Source organism: Pteropus medius, unplaced genomic scaffold, assembly GCF_902729225.1.
Source record: "Pteropus medius unplaced genomic scaffold, Ma_sr-lr_union100, whole genome shotgun sequence".
In the NCBI taxonomy this organism is placed as follows: Eukaryota; Metazoa; Chordata; class Mammalia; order Chiroptera; family Pteropodidae; genus Pteropus; species Pteropus medius.
This window is the reverse complement of record NW_024349801.1, coordinates 26,451,331-26,468,935: the sequence shown is the minus strand read 5'-3', so window position 1 is coordinate 26,468,935 and position 17,605 is coordinate 26,451,331. Positions and strand designations below refer to the sequence as shown.

Here is a 17,605-nt window from a genome sequence, read left to right as displayed (position 1 = left end):
TTCATGTGATACACATATATTGCAATATGATTATCACCATAGCTAAAAACTTAGGTCACATAATTATCATTTCTTTTTTTGTGGTGAGAACAGTTAAGATCTAGTCTCTTTGCAACTTTAAAGTTTATAATACAGTATTGTTGACTATAATTATTATGCTGTGCATTAGATCTCCAGAACTTATCTACTAGTAGCAAATTAGAGAAGATGCTATAAAAGAAGTGAAAATTGCATCCAGTTTTAAAAGATGAGTAGGATTTAGACAAGTAATAAATATTGTGGGGTATATTTGGGCAAAAAGGAAAACAGCTTTAAAAGCTAGAATGAGCTTTTGGGGGCAGTAAGGAAACTGGTATCACTAAAATAAAGGTTCATATTGAGTACTGACATGATGTTGGATAGGTAGCCTGGGGCCAATTTATGAATGTCTTAAGTGATAAGCCATAGAAATTTAGATGTGATGGGTAGTAGTTCATAATCCAGTATGGGTTCCCAAGGTGACAAATAACATAATGAAAATAGTATTTTATAAAGGCGATTGCACAAAAAATAAAGATAGGAATAAAAAAGAAAAAAGGGTGAGATTGGAGTTAGGTAGATCAAATAGGAGAGTCTTGCAGTAGTCCAGTCATAATATGAAAAGAGCCTGAAATGAATAGAGGACAGACTTGTCTGTACAAAGTTCCCGGGTATGGGGATGGTGACATCAATTTGGGGGTGATAGGTAAAAGATTTTAACTAAGATATAATTAGAGTCACCATAATTTGGAAAAGGATGTCGTCCTCTTTTGTTAATGTGCAAAAAGAAAAGCCAGTGATGACAATCTTTCACTCCCTGTTAACTGTTTATCTTTGATGGTAACTATGGGAATGGAGTTAAGAAACATTTTCAAAGAAGAATTAACAGTACTTAGAGTCTGACTGGTTATTGAGAAAGCAAAGTTGTTAGTCACTTTAAAATTTCTTACCTTTATAATTTTGTTTCTAACCACTTAAACTATCTGAATTTAATAAATGGCATTTTTGCTAAAGATGTAGATATTACAGAGATATCAACCTGAAGGAAAAAAACATCTTGATCTTAAGAATGCCCCAAAGAATGCCAAAATCCAGAATTCAAAAATGTTACTATCATATATTTTAGCCTCTGCTTTTAAATAGTTGGATTTGTTTTTAGATAGATTTTAATGTGTGAAAAATATAGGAAAGGAAACAATACGTGAGGTTATAAAACCTTGAGCAATAACTCTGAAAACAAATTGAGCAGGAAAAATGTAAATAAAAATTTTGATGAGGAAAAAGCCCTGAAAGAGAAAATTTAAAAATACCAAGAAAGGAGGCTATAGGATTAATTGCCTATTAATTGTAATATCTGTGATAATATATTTATTTTATGATATATTTGATGGCTGTTGTGGCTTAAATACAGCTCCCTGGTAGCACATTAAGTTTCAGAAGTTTATTTGTATTTTTTTACATATGCTTCTAGGTAAAACATCATATAAGACCCTTAGATATTTTCTTTTAATGTTCTGACATTTGACATGTAGCTCACTTAAAATTATCCTAGGCAAACCCCAATGTAATCTATACTTTCCTTCACATTTATTCAGCAAATGCTTAAAGAGCACCTACTCTGTATACTGTATTACCCATTTTTTCTCTCTATTCTTCACGCTCCCACTTTATGGACACTGAACACTATTGACTCTTAAGGTAGGGAGGACTTTCATTATTGAACGTGGACTCTGTGTATGTTATCCATATATTTTTAGGAACTGAAAAAGATTTATTTACCTAGACTTAGATTATCATTTTCCTCCTGGCTTGATGACTTACATCATCTTTACAAGGCTTTATTGTGAGTTAAGCCTTTGTAGTCCTGTTTCAAGAAGTAAACACCTTTTGTATCTCACTGCACCAAGAATTCTAGTAGGTACTTAGTAGGATTTCACTTTTTTTAATGATTGGTAAGTATCATTTACTGGATTCTGATTGATATCTTTTGAAATGTTTAGTGGGTTGCTTAAAATAGCACCCTTACTTCTCTGCTTTACTTGACAACCTTGTGTTTTGGTTACTGATGAATTAGCCTGAGTCTTCAGAGACAATGGGAGAGGATCTTTAAATATTCTTTTAATCAATTTATCCATTATGGATCTAGTTTAGTGTATTTCTCTGTCAAATTAGGAAATTTCCTTTTCAAAGGAGGCAAAATGTAGTGTGATATTAGGGAAGGAATTTGAACTTATTCTTTTATGATTGCACTAAAATTTTCCTGCCTTATATTTTTTAGGAAATATTCTGCTGTACATAGGGATGGCTCTTTCCATTATGTCCACAGTACTCCCTTTGGCAACTATTCTTTCATCTCTTTGGATGCCACCCCAAATCCAGGGCCTAAAAGACCCTATAATTTCTTCGGAATTTTAGATGAGGTACAGTAAAAATCTCACTTCCCTTTGTAGCTAACCTATTTTATTTTTTTCTCAGATACATGTAGCTTACTTAAAGTTATCCTAGGTAAACAAGTTCTTATCTAGAAATGCTTGAGAAAAATTTTTACTGTAGTTACAAGTATGGCTAGAGGAAATCACTGGCTACTTCAGCACTGTTATTGCTATCCCTATTCTTGTACTAAAATCTGGGAAAGAAGTACCTCACATTTTATATTTATTCAATAAAAATGTATTAAATATATACTACTGGGCATACAGCTTTGTATACTATATAGTATATTCCTAAATCCCCACAGTTGCCATTTTTAACTAAAGATCTGTATTTTTTTTTTGTAAGAGAAGGGCAACCATTGAAGTAAATAAGTTTCTTTTAAAGTACTTATTGTAAGCTAGGTGAAACTCTTGCTGGATTAAAACTGTCTGGAAAGTCCCATCTGAGAACTTCTCATTGTTTCTTGGTACAATAAATGTCAACTCATAAATTTTTTTTCTTTATTTTTTTTAATTTATTTTTTTATAGTGACATTGGTTAACGTAATCCAACGTTTCAGCTGTACACTTTAACAGTAAGGTATATATATATTTACACTGTATCAACTCATACATTTTTAATGAGCACATGCCCATATGCGTGACATATATGCCCATATATAAGAATACAAAAGCGATAAGATCAAACACTGGCCTCTTAGAATATTTAATCTAGTGACAGGACATACAACCAATGCAGAGTTAACTATAATAAAAGGCAGAATTTGCTAAGTGCTAAATGAGATTCTAAGTGATCTGAGGGTTCAGAGGAGCTCCAAATCAAGTGAACAGACGGTTGTTAGATGCATTGTGTTATGTTAGACATTTTATTTAACGAAGGTATATTTTGTTTCCTATCAAGTGTCTTTAGATGGAGTTGATTAACTTATTGTCTTAAAATGTACTCCTCAAAACAGTAAGGTGTGATTTAAGGATCGTCCGCATGAAAATTAGCTGGAGTCTTATAAAATGCAGATTCCCAGGATTCACCTGAGACTTATCAAATTAGAAATCCTGAGGGTGGGTCCCAAGAATTTATTGCTATAAGCACTTCACTGATAATATTAATGTATATTTATATATGCACAAGTTATTTTTGAAATCAGCTTCTTGAGGGATGATTTATAGACAATAAAATGCACTTGTTTCAACTGTTTGAAGAGTTTTGATAAATGTATTTTGATAAATGATGTAACTGTCACCACAATCAAGGCAGAACATTCCATTACCCCACAAAGTTCTCTTGTGCAGTCAGTCTCCAGCCCCAGTTCCAGGGGACCACCGATTAGTTTTTCTGTCAGCATAGATTAGTTTTGTTTGTTCTAGAATTTTATATATTTGAAATCATACAGTATATACTCTTATGTCTATCTTCTTTTGCTCGGTATAATGTTTCTGAAATTCATCCATTTTATTGTGTTCTTCCCTTTTTATTGCTGCGTAGTATTCCATTAATGAATATACTGCAATTTGTCGATGGTTTCTAATTTTTGGCTATTATGTGTAGAACTGTTAAGAACATTTAGGTATAGGCTTTCTGTAGACATGTGTTCCTCTTATTCTAGAAATTTAGTTTTAGTATCTTCTTTATTCATTGCATTGTGGTATACAGGGCTGAAAAGATTACTGGCTCTTTTTAATAAAAAAATTTATAAATAAAGAAATTTATGTAATTTAAAGATTTTTTATTTCTCAGTTTCCTTATCTATCAAATGGGGATAATACCTGTCCTACTTAGCACAGTTATTTTTAGGATCAAGTGAATTATAATGTATGTGAAAACAGTTTGTAACTTACAGATGTCCATACAGGTCATTAATTAGTAGGGTTTAAGCCCTAGGCGTAATGTACTTATTATTATAAAATTTCAAGGGAGTTGTTTAATCTGTTGACATCAAATTTCAGCCTGAGCCCTAATTAAAGATCCTTCTATTTTTCTTCCATTTCAGAAACGGATGAAGGAGCTTTCAATACTGGCCAAGGAAAGTAGTCAGAGCAACCACAGTATTTGGTTTGGGCATTTTACAACATCCACTATTCTTTCTCCATCACCAGGAATTCGATCAATAATGAGGTGAGGCAGGGTTCCAAAAACAAAATTAGTTGTTTTTAATTCTTTTTTGTTGTACTACCTATCTTGCTTTCCTGAAGAGATGTTTTTATTAGTTTGGCAACACAAGTTATCTTTGTTCATTATTCCATTTATTTTTTATTGGTTAGTTCGGCTACAGCTTATTTGTGTGGGCATCTCCATACACTCGGTGGACTGATGCCTGTTTTGCACACTCGTCACTTCCAGGGCACTTTGGAACTTGAGGTGGGAGACTGGAAGCAAAACAGAAGGTAAGGGAACTACCCCACAAAATAAAACTTATACATGTTAAGTTTTGCTAAAGCAATGATAGCGTTCTTATTGCTATCATCAGTGATCCCAGTTAAGGAAAAACTTGTGATATCTCTGTTTTTGAAGTAATGTATGTACCTGGCAATCTTTGTTGTTATGCAAAAACACTGTTGCAACAGTTACAGGTTTGCTATCACTATGTTATGTTGGATTTTCAAGACATATCCATTAGGAAATAGTTCTCAAACTCTAGTGTGCACAAGAATTATGGAAGAGCTTATTAAAAATAAAAATTTCCAGGTCTTACTTCTAGGGATTTTGATTGTATTGGTCTAGGGTAGGAGCTAAGAAACTGCATTTTTGAAAAAGCACACCAGGTGCTCTATGGACCACATTTGAGAAACATTAAGACTAGAAATATGTCCCCACCCCCTTGACTCTTATATCTACTTTTCTAGTTATTGCTATAAGATATTAGTGATTTAAACTCTTCAAATAGATGATAATTTTATTAAGGTTAAAATTTTTCTAAGAAAAAACAATTTATCTGTCAAAAGCATACAGTGTAGTTAATATATAGAGAAGAAACTAAATATATATTTTGATAGTAACTATTTAAATGAAATAGTTTAAGTATAGATGAGTATCATCTCCTTATACATTTTGAGGGAACTATTTAAGTGAAATAGTTTAAGTATAGATGAGTATCATTTCATTGTTTCAATTGATAACTATTATCAATTGCTATTGAATTAAAACCCAAAGTGAAGATATTAGGCACCCAATAAATATTCGTTGAGCTGACTATGTTTTTCTTTCCATTTTTAACTACTTCCATTAATTAGAAAGCAGCTTGGTCATTTCGGTTGGCTTTTCTAGAATCTGTAAAAGCTATGCTTAAAGCCTGTAATTAGTTGGCTACTGTAATTACTTTGAGCTAAGACCTATCTCTCCATGATTGTGAGGCTGTGGGCTGGGCTGGGATTGCCTCTTACCAGATAGCCTTCCTAACCCTTGATCAACCTCTTTATTTCTTACAATACAGTTTCAAGTTAAGCAATGTTAATTATAAAACCATTTTCTTTCTTTCTCTTTCCACCTGCTCTCTTGTGTTCCAACCCTGGGGTTTTATCTGGGGCTTTACTGAAAGGACCTAACCTTTACCTGCCTTTATTATACGTTTGAGTTGTATTAGTGAAATAGAAGAGTTTTTAAAAACAATATATTAGTAATAATAGGCTAGGCTTTGTTGTGGATGCAACAAATGTAGAAATATCAGTGGCTTAACAAAACAGACGTCTAATTTTTCATGTCTGTAAATCTGGTATGAGTCAGGGCAACTGTATTCCACAGAGTGACAGGGATTCAGACTTCTTTCATCTTAAAAGGCTACTATTTTGATACCTCAATTCCAGGTCAGGGAAGAGAGCATGGAGAACTCACACCCACTCTTAAATACTTTGGACCAGAAGTGTGATACATGTTACTTCTATTCACAGCTCATTGGCCAGAATCAGTCACATGGTCTCAACCTAGTATCAAGGAGATTGGGAAATGCAAGGGAGCACATGGAATATTTGGAGAGCCCTATTGTTTCTGCCATAGTTAATCATTTCTCAGTTCTAAAAGTTAGAAAATACAAAACTTTGGTTATTCTTTAATGAGTATTTATAACTCTCATTGTGCATTTAGAAAATCAAAACAACTTAACTTTTGTTAATTTCTTTGAAATTATAGAAATAAAGATTTAAAAGATGATTGAAAGGTTTCTAATTGTGTTTATTTTAATATTTTATGTAGCATTTTTGATGAGATGAAGACTGTCAGGTATTAGCTTTATGATGAATGTCTTAGGTTAAAAATAGTCTTAAAGCATAAAAATCAAATGAATTAATTCAACAAACATTTATTTAAAAATCAGAGTGCATGCTATGTACCAGACATTGTAGGGTACAGTTAAATTCATTGCTTCAGTGAAATCTCAGTTGTTGTGACAAATGTGAAGTATAAAGTAATAGGGGCAAGGGAAGAAGACAGAAAAACAATATTATTTACTCTGCATTCAAATTCATGATCTCAGAAAGTATAGTTTTATATTTTTATATTCTGTATATAACCTTCATACCTCTTAAAATATGAACTGACTAAATTGCCTCCTTGTCCTCTGGTCTCTAGGTACCGCATCTTTGCTTTTGATCATGACCTCTTTAGCTTTGCAGATTTGATCTTTGATGAGTGGCCTGTGGTTCTTATCACCAATCCTAAGTCACTCCTCTATAGTTGTGCTAAACACGAGCCTCTTGAAAGACTCCTTCACTCAACACACATCAGGTAAGTAGCACATTTTCAGAATTTACTTTTAGTTTGATATTAATGGAGAATACATCATCATTGTCACTGCATTCCCATGTGACAGCTATGAGATGCCCTTCAGTTGTTTCAACAATTTAAACATATAAAGATAAATTGCTTACTGTTTTATTCTAATTCAGTTTAAAAAATGTTTTCATAAGATGCTGAAATTTAAAAAAAATTCCAGAAATTGTAATATTATTACTTTTGTGTATTCCACCTTTTTATTTGCATGTTGTTACATTGCTATAATCACAACGTACATATTCTTTTATATCCTACTTTTAAAAATTTATGTTTTATATCAGAAATATTTTTTTCATTTTGCTACATAGCCTTCCAGAAAAGCAAAAGCTATATAAACCTTATAGAATTGAATGTTCAGTTGCCATGTTGAATTTGACAATATGAATTAAAGAGACTTACAGCCTTTTTCAAACATAAGGGCACTCTTTTTAATATATATAGTTTTTAAAATTTTATTTCGAAAAGTAAATGCAACCACCACCTTTAGAAAATAGGGTATGGGATTATATGTGTATTTTCTCCTCATCTCCCCACCCCCCAACAGAACATAACATTTCTGAGTTTTCCTTTTCAGGCAATCTCTTTTTGTTATGTTTTTACATAGTTGTAATCTTAAGGCACAGTCTATTCTAATTTCTACTTTTTTTAAAACTTCAACAGAGAAAATGTACCACAATTTACCTAACCATTTTCGTATCTTTTTGGTGACCTTTTAGATTTTTTTCTAATTTAGGGATAAGCATCTGGTATATATAGATTCTTCCTTAATTTGAATAATTTCTTTAGATAGAGTTCTAGAAGTGGGATTCTAAGTTAAAGAGTTTGAATTCCTATATGACTTGATAAAGATTGTTCAATTCCTTTTTTTTTGTAGCTAAAAGCATTATTCCTTTTTTTAAAATTGTGGTAAAATATACATAACATAAAATTTACCATTTTAACTATTTTTAGGTAGACAGTTCAATGGCATTAAGTGCATTCATATTGTGCAACTGTCACCACTATCCATCACCAGAACTTGCATCTTCCAAAACAAACTCTGTACCCATTCAACAATAACTCCCTACCCACCTCCCCCCTGCCTCTGGCAACCAGTATTCTACTGTCTGTCTCTATGAATTTGACTACTCTAAGTACCTCATATAAGTGGAATCCTTTGTCCTTCTGTGACTGGCTTCTTTCATTTAGCATAATGTGCTCGAGATTCCTCTATGTTGTAGCATGTGTCAGAATTTCCTTTCTTTTTAATGCTAAATAATATTCCATTGTATATGCCACATTTTGTTTATCAATTCATCTGTCAATAGACACCTTGTGCTTCTATCTTTTGACTAATTTGAATAATGCTACTATGAACAATACTACTATGTTGATAAGTGCAGATACTACACTTGATCTTAGCCAAAAGGCCAAGAAGCAATGAACAATACTACAAACATGGGTATACAAATATTTGTTAGAATCCCTGTATTTACTTCTTTTGGGTATAAATCTAGAAGTGGCTTGCCGGATCATACGGTAATTATAAGTTTAAAATTTTGAGGAACCGCCATATTGTTTTCCATAGCACTGTACCATTTTATATTCCCACCAGCAGTGGATAAGGTCCCCAAATACTTTTTAAAACGGATACTAGTTTATATGTTACCAGGCAATATGAGTGCCAGTTTCATAGCTCTCTTACCATAATTAGATATTGTATTTTAAAAAAAGATTTACTACTTAATCTGGAAAAAATGGTATCAAGCTGTTTTAATATATGTTTTTTGATGACTAGTAAAGTGAAACATTCATCTCTCAGTCAGGTTTTTTGATAGGAGCTGTATATGAGATTAGGCTTTATATTCTCTGGGGCCTGATAGCCTTAGCCTTGTTTGTGGCACTGCTTCTTCCAGATAGATAGAAGAACCAAATGAGTAGATGGTAGGCTTGATATTAGATTAACAAAGTGAGACGTCTAACCTATATTCTCTTCCTATGAGAAAAACCAGGACTTTAGGAGTTTCTTCAGAAAGGACTTTGGATCTACTCCAACTTGATTTGTCAAAAGAAAATAGATTTTCCTTTCTAAAAAGTAAAAGAATAGTTCCTAATTTCTCACTAATTCAGGTTTGCTGAATTATATAATTTCAAAAGCCACCATTCAGAAAGAAATCAGATCATATAGAATAGTGGTCCCTACAGTTGTACAGTGTGATGGTTCTGCCTGTACTTATATCTTTTTGGGTTATTATAGGGTTATTCTCCTTTATAAAAACAGTGATAAATACCTAAAACTATGTGTTTTATATATGCTCTTATTTTAGAGTCTTGGCCTTTTCATTATCCTCCATTACTTCTGTCATAGTTAAAATTGATGGAGTTCATTTAGGGCAAGCTATTCATTTGTCTGGTCCTATTTTCACACTCAAGTGGAACCCAAGAAACTTCAGTAATAGCTCACATAAAATAGAAGTAATCGTCCAGGTAAGTTAGTAATTTTCAATTTGGTATATAAATGCTTAGGCTGTAACCATGCCCAACTCTTATTTTTTTTTTCAGTCAGTTGATAAAAATGAAACTAAGTTTAATAAAAAATTTAGATATATTGGATTTAGTATGTACTTAAAATGAGCACTCAGGAGTAATTCTACTATTAGACTGAAAACTAGGCAGAAGAAAAGAGGAGTGCACAACTTCTGGCCACAGTCCACTCCCCGCTCCTCCCCCTACCCCGTTTTTTAAACCCTAGGGAATCATGCTTTTGTTTTCTTCCAACTTTGGCCAGTGTCTTTTTAATAATGGGAGAAAATTCTCCAATATACCAAAAGATAATAGAATAAGTCAGAAAATATGTATTTATGTATCCATACCTTTACCGTATCCAAGTATAGGAAAATTGTGTCACTATTTTGAAAACTTTAGGACAGACAATATTCAAGGCATCAAAAAATTTTTTCATTTGGGGAATATGCATTTATATCATTTGCATTATAGTCTGCCTGGCCTTATTCTGATTCAACCTGGGTGGGGGATGGGGTGAGGGGTGGGTGTGAGCATTTAATTAACCAGCATCTGCCAGAGTAGAAAGTGATCATAGTTACGAAAATAGAGCAGTTTCATCAGCATTATAAAACTCTTTAGAGGATAGACTGTGCTCAGAAATTAGTTTCTAAAACAAAAATATATTGTCACTTTCTACAACTTTATGATTTGAAGAGAGTTTAAATATTTAATCTTCTAATATTAAGTTGATTTGAAACATGAAGTAATCCTTCAGAAAACACATGAAATTGTTGTTGTTGTGGTTGTGGTTGTTGTTATTATTACTATTATTATTATTATTATTATTATTATTATTATTTTGGTCATAGAGAAAGATTTTGAGCAGGAAGGAACTATTAACTGAGCCCCCCCGCCACCACCACCACCACAAGGAGATGCCAGACACATTTTTTACTTAATTCATATAACAATCCTATATGGTGGGTAGTTTTATCCCCAATTTATAGATGAGGAAATAAGAGAAGGCACTTTGCAATGCCACCCATCTATAAAGTGTTCTGCTTAGGAGGAAGAAAAAACACAGGGAGGACATAGAAGGAAAGATGGCTGGCGATAAACTCTTAATTTCTTTCTGAAATATTCTCTATCTTTATAGTTCTGGGGAAGAAGTAGGAACAACCATTGGAGATCTCACTTTAGGAATGGGAACCCTCAAATCCTTGGATTGCTTCAGAGCCCCAGCTTCTGTAGTTTTATGAGGAAAAAACTATATTCACATTCCTTGAGACATTTCTGGCTGCTTAGTTGAATCCTTAGTAAAACTGTGAAATCACATGTACTTTTTTTATATTTAACATTTCTTGCAACATTATTGAGGTATGTTATTTAAAGAGTACAATTTGGTGTGTTTTGACATACATATACATCCTGTTATGTTACTGTTACTACACTCAACGTGATACATCAACCTCAGAAGTTTTCTTGTGCTCTTTTTTAACTGCATTCTTTCCACTTTCACTTCTAGGCAACCAATGATCTATTTTCTGTCTATATGTGTATAACTTTAAAAAATTAGTCTACTGAATATTAAATAGGGAACCTGGTTCTCTCATTCATCAATGGGAAAACTTCATCCTTTTAAATACATTATACTATATAGATAAGTCAGAGAAAAATCTATGAGAGATAACATCAATTTATTATCTTGTATTTTACCTACTCACTATATTTATTGAATATCTATAGGTTCTGGGCAGCCTAGCAGCAACTAGACCTTTAGATCAATTTTCAGTGTGGTTCCTGAAATAGTATCAACATCACCTGGGTATTTCTTAGAAATGCAGCCTCTCAGGTCCCATCTCAAACGTGTAAATCAGAAACTCTGGAGATGGGACCCAACAATCTGTTTTAACAATCCCTCTAAGTGATTCTGATGTGCACTAAAGTTTGAGAACCAATATTTTAGATTGTTGTGTCTATTTTGGCAATTTAAAGACTCTAGAAATTTCCAAATTTTGAAATTAAAGACAATCTCTGCCTTGAAAAAAGTACTTATTCTTTAAAGTAAGAACATTCTGTGCAATCAAAGTTTGATAAACACCAGTACAAGTTCTTTACACTATAAATAAACTTTTTGATGATGGGAAATTTTTTAAATATGTGAAAGAGATAATACTATAATGTATCAATCACCCAACTTCAACAGTTATCAATTCATGACCAATCTTGTTTCATCTATACCCCATCTGCTTCTCTCCTGCTCCATGATGTCATTTTTTATGTAAATCTGTCAGTATGAATCACTAAAAAATAAGGACTATTTTAAAAAATGTAACCAAAATACCATATCACACCTGAAAAATTAACAGTAATTCTTTAATATCAAACTATCCACCTAGTGTTCAGTTTTCCCAATTTTCATATATACATTATATATATATGTATGTATGTTTATATATGTGTATCTATGTACACACACATACATATATCATTTGGTTGGTTCAAATCAGAATCCAGACAAGGCTCATAGTATAAATAGTCCTACCATATCTGGTTTTAAGCTACAAATACAACATCAACTGGCCTGCAAAATTCCTGAAAATGTAACAATTGGCCTTTATGAGTCAGTCAAATCAGCTTTAACACACTGCTGGCTTATTATGAAGTACCCAATCAGCTTTTCACTGAAGGATTTCTAGCAGCTATTGATGATCTTTGCCTAGATCTATTATTTCATTAGAGTTATAAAATGGCAATATTCAAATTGCTGCTTCTTATTATGTAAGTATTAATTAGAATGGTCTCATAAAGAAAACGTTTTCCTCATCTATTTGGTACCCAGATATAGAGTTCATATAGCAAAGGCAGGATAAATTCTTAATTCTTCCCGTCTTCTCCCCTTTTTAAACCAGTTTTCAGAATAATGAGATTTTTCTCTAGCATCTGCCAAAGGTAACCAAACAAGTCTTTTATTTTTAGTATCATTATGAATTCAACATTTAAGGAAACATATTTGGTAGATTTCAATCCATTTCATTTATTGTTTATGATGCTCAAATGTTTCCCTCTTTGGCTAGTGGGAGCTTTACCAAGTTGACCACTAAGTCCTTTGATACAATCTGAGTAGTCTCTGTTACTTTTCTTGCTTTCTGGTATGACAAGATACTACAAGCTCTTCTTGTGCACTTCTTACTCAAGAAGTGGAATCAGCCATTCTTCTAAAGAATGCTGGTTCCTTATAGTGAGAAATGGTATTTTGAGGCCATTGGCACTGGCCCAGCTAGCTCATTGCTATTGTGTGTTGCCTTTTCTAGGCTTTTTCAGTGAACAAAGGGAAATACATATTTTTAAAAGAGAAACTAATTGTGAGTACATGGTGATATTTCCAATTTAAATCTAGAATTATAAGGTTTTAAAGTTCCATTTAAAGCGCTTATAGGAAGAATCAAAAGTAAATTGGAAAAAAAGTAGCAAGGGAGTTACTCCTCTGCTGTGCTTGTAACTAGGATTCTGCTGGAAGAAGTAAGAGTGTTCACCACATATTTTCTCTTCAAGAGGATATTCATCTCAGATTTGACCCTCTGGCATCTTTTATTCTTCTTACTGACCACTGCATGGTGGTGAGTAAATTCAACTAAATGTTATGTGTGTTTTTACTGGGTTTGGTAGATCTGAAGTGGTAATAATCATGTGATGAGAAAGCCGAACCTTATGACGTGAAAAGTTTAGTTATTCATCTTGAAGAACAAAATGCTTTTATATTGATCTGAATTAAAAGAAGTAAAGGCATGAACAATTAATAACTATTTGGAGACCTGATTCTAATCAATGCCGTAAAACCATGATAACTGAAGGAATTATAGGAACTATGCTAAATTAGATTAAGGATCTTTTTTTTTTTAAATTAACTTACATAAATTAGTTTCATGATCAAGGATCTTTTAAAAATATTGTTTCTTCCTACATAAATAATACACACTAAATGTAGAAAACTTGGAAAATTTAGAAATAAAGTAAAATCAGCCCCACATCATTATGTTATCATACTACCCATTATAATCATTGTATTTGTCATTATGATATTCTCCATTTTTCTTTCATATACACTTGTATATGAGTTTTTAATACAAAATGATAAACGCACTTTTCTCTTTTGTTGTCTGATTTTTTTCCACTGAGGAATTTGTTGTGACTGTTGTCTCACATCAGTTTATATTATTTTATAACATGATGTTTATTGGCTACATTATATTGGCATAAATACACATAAAACCACTTCCCTATTGTTGGACATTTGTTTCTAGTTTTTCCCTCTACTATATAAATACTGCTTTGTAACTAAGTTTTTGCATATATTAGTTTTTTTGAGATAAATTCCTAGAAGTGAATTGCTAGATGAAAGAATATGCATGTTATTCTATTTATTTTACTTATTAATTATATAATTGCACAAATCTCTTATTATTTATTATATTCATTGGCTTTTGTCTAGCCTGCCTCAGTAAAACATAAGCCCAGCGTGGGCAGAGATCTTTGGTATGCCTAACAGAGAGTAGGCCCTCAATAAATATTTCTTGAACAAATAAATGGGTATTTTTTTTTTTTTAGTTTTTAATATATGTTGTCAAATTGTCTTCCAGAGAAGCTATAGCAATTTATACTGTTTTCCTCACATCTCACCTATCTGACATAAAATATACAAAAGATATACACTACAATGCTAAGAAGAAAATTTAAACCTCCTTTAATTTCATCTCCCAGAGGTAGCTTTACTATATATACTCACAGACTTAAAATGTGAATTGATTATTATTTTACTTGTATGAGCTTTTAAAAAATATGACTAATAGACATTTGTCTATTTTTACAATTTTTTTGTGTCATTTATTTTTATTTTGGGGATTTTCAGTAGTCACTTAGATCAGGCTTCGGAAACTTTCATGTTCTTATAAATGATGATCTGGGGACCATACTTTGAGAAACAAGGACCTAGATTACATGTCTCTTTACTGTGAGTTAACCTCCAAGTGAATGACTTCTTGATGGAGAAAGCAAAAAAAAAAATGCAGTCTCTGTTCACTCACCTGTGGTGTACTGTGTACTGTTTTCTTTATTCTTACTTCATTTTAAATAAAACAAAACAAATTATATATACTTCTCCAGTACAATGAAAGTGGACTATTTTAATTTGATCATTTTATATAACTGTATAAAATTACTTAGTTTCAACATTGGTCTGAGTATCCAAATTCTGAAAGAGTAATACTGAAGCAACTTAAAATTTTCTTCTTTGGCGTATCAGATGTTTGATGTTCTTTGACCATATATTTTTCTTATATAATAATTTCTGCTAATGATGTCATTTCCTTTTTTGTTAATGAGACCATTTTTAAAAACCTTAACTGAAGCTGTACCCATGTATTTGTTTCACGTTAACATTTATTTTTCTGCAGGCCCGGGTCCTTTTTGTGATGATTGTGCTGATCCAGCTCTCCATTCTCCTAACTTTTAGGCATCGAGGATATCTAGAGCTTAAAGGTTAGTCTTGGCCCTTTTATTCTTAGAAGACTTTAAAGTATCACATAATGTCCTCACTCTTACCAAGTGATAAATACAAATTGTCTTTGAGCTCTGTGAGGTGGATACTTCAAACTATAATACTTTTTCCACAGTACTCTATATTAAACAAACAAACAAACAAACAGAACCTCAATATTCTGCTGCTGCATGGCTGTAAAATGAGGCTTAACCAAAATGAGGGGGGGAAATCACATTATAGCTCAAAATGACCAAACATCTCTGCCAAATAGTAAAGATCTTCCACAATCTGGTCTTATCTAACTAACCATGTCTTCAACCATATAGTTACCTAAAGTTCAGCCTAGATAATTTTTCACTGTTTCCTATATATACCATGGTCATTTCTGCTTCTGTGCTTTTGCCCAGGGTATTATTTAATTTAAATTATTTTTCTAAACTTATCCAAATTTTAGTCTCCTTTATGGCTCACCTCCAACCCTCTTTTTCTATACCATTTTTTCCAGCCATTCCAGGTCAGAATGAGCTCTTCCTTCTCTGAATCCCTATCGTCCTTCCTGATGATTAATTGATACATAATTAGCCAATCATTTGGCTTTACATAACCACTTCAAATGTACATACATTTTCTCCTTAACCTAACTATATTTTAAGTTCCTCAGTATAGGAGCTCTTGTTTTCTACTCCTTGTTTGTTTCTTACAGCACCCAGCACTGACTTGTGCATAATAGACAACAAATTCTTATTGAATAAAATTTTCCTTATCCCTTTCTGGCTTGGGTGAAATCTCTGGGATCAGGAACTGATTGTGGGGGAGGGGAGTACTGTAGTAATGATTAAACAGTAAAATGGTTAAATGAACAGGTGGTGTACACAGCCTACTGTTTTTCTGCTGATATGTTTTTAAAACTTCTATGAAAAAGTTCAAAAAACATTATTGTGCACATATATTTTCTGCTCGTTATATAAATAAATAAATGTTTGAGAGAGGGTCTCAACTTCATTATGTAGAGATACCAATATCTTTGTGTAGTCATTTAAAATTTATAACATATTTTTACCTGCGTTATCTCACTTAATCCCTATAACCATCCTGTGAGATAGGTATTATTATTCCCAATTTAAAGATTAGGAAACTAAGGACTAGGGGTTATATAACTTGTCCAAAGTCTCATAGCTGAGAAGAGACGGAGAGACTCAAAACCCAAGTCTTCCAACTGTAGGTCAGTTCTTTTCTTTAAACAGCACTTCTCAACTTGGACTACACCTTAGAATCCCCTGGGGGAACTTTTAAAACCTCAGTGTCTACAGGGTACCAATTACATCAGAATCTCTATAGGGGTAGGACCCTAACCATCAGTATTTTTTAAAGCTCCCAGATGGTTCCAATGTGCAGTTAAGGCTGAGAAGCATGGCACTATCTAAAGCTATATTTCCCAGTCCTGGCTGCTTAGAATCACTTGGGTTTTTGCCTAAGTTTCCCTTTTCCTAGGCCAATTAAATCAGAATCTCTTACCCCAATTAAATCGGAATCTCTGGAGGGTCAGACATGGGCATTAGTATTTTCTATAAGTTCCCCCCAGGTTATTAAAATGTGCAGCCAAAGTACAGAATCATTGCTTAAAGTTTAAAGCATAGGTGCCTCTAAGGTTAAACGATTATTTTTTTACAATAAATAAAAATTATAGTTGGATATGTAGATTACTACTTTGAGAAGTACCAAGCTAAAACAAGAAAGACACTAAGAGAGTAATGAGTAGCAAGTATGTAACACACAAAGTAAGAAGTCATACATTATCAGGTTTTGTATGAAATTAACTTCCTACCCTCTGCAATTTTAAGTAGCTTATCAGGATTCCTGCCAACTTATGAATTTAAAGTGGTGTCATCTGTATAGTTACCATATAACAAAAAATTTGTTGCATGTATAGTAAATAGCCCATGGATGTCTTCTAGAAAATGGTATAAAGAAATTGAATTTTGCATGTGTTCATTGGATTTTTCAAATGTATTCTCTTTAGGGCCTCCAGGATTTATAAATTTGACCTCATTTTCCCTTCATGTCTTGAGCAAAATAAATATCTTCTACTATTTTGTGTTGTTGCTGACTCTATATACAGTGCTGGGTAAGTCAATTAGGAAACTTGAGATTGTGGAGAATTCTGCCAAAGAATATGAGAATTTTAACAAATGAATCATTTAGGCTCTTGAGAACATAACAAATGGCACATGGTTCCTTCATAAGTCATTTCCTGGGATTGATCTTGGGAAATAAAGTTCTTTCCTAACATGTTTAAAGGACATATAGTTAAACTTAAGGATGCTGAGAAGACCATTGCAGAATTTGTATGGAAACCTAATAGAAGATAGA

General features: G+C 32.7%; 1 protein-coding gene and 1 pseudogene across 6 annotated transcripts in view; one reads left to right on the top strand and one right to left on the bottom strand.

The window, feature by feature from the left end:
• TMEM62 (transmembrane protein 62) overlaps window positions 1-17,605 on the top strand; it is a 29,637-nt gene that overhangs the window by 7,225 nt on the left and 4,807 nt on the right. For 3 of the 6 annotated variants that reach the window (XM_039888356.1, XM_039888359.1, XM_039888358.1), the window contains 8 exons: window positions 2,297-2,438; window positions 4,439-4,563; window positions 4,710-4,832; window positions 7,009-7,164; window positions 9,519-9,678; window positions 13,203-13,316; window positions 15,150-15,234; window positions 17,256-17,360. In XM_039888356.1, the coding sequence (XP_039744290.1) occupies window positions 2,297-2,438; window positions 4,439-4,563; window positions 4,710-4,832; window positions 7,009-7,164; window positions 9,519-9,678; window positions 13,203-13,316; window positions 15,150-15,234; window positions 17,256-17,360 (1,010 nt within the window). The remainder of the gene's footprint in view (window positions 1-2,296; window positions 2,439-4,438; window positions 4,564-4,709; window positions 4,833-7,008; window positions 7,165-9,518; window positions 9,679-13,202; window positions 13,317-15,149; window positions 15,235-17,255; window positions 17,361-17,605) is intronic. The other 3 variants (XM_039888357.1, XM_039888361.1, XM_039888362.1) reach the window with 1 other exon arrangement.
• LOC120581095 (uncharacterized) lies at window positions 8,525-8,633 on the bottom strand (annotated as a pseudogene).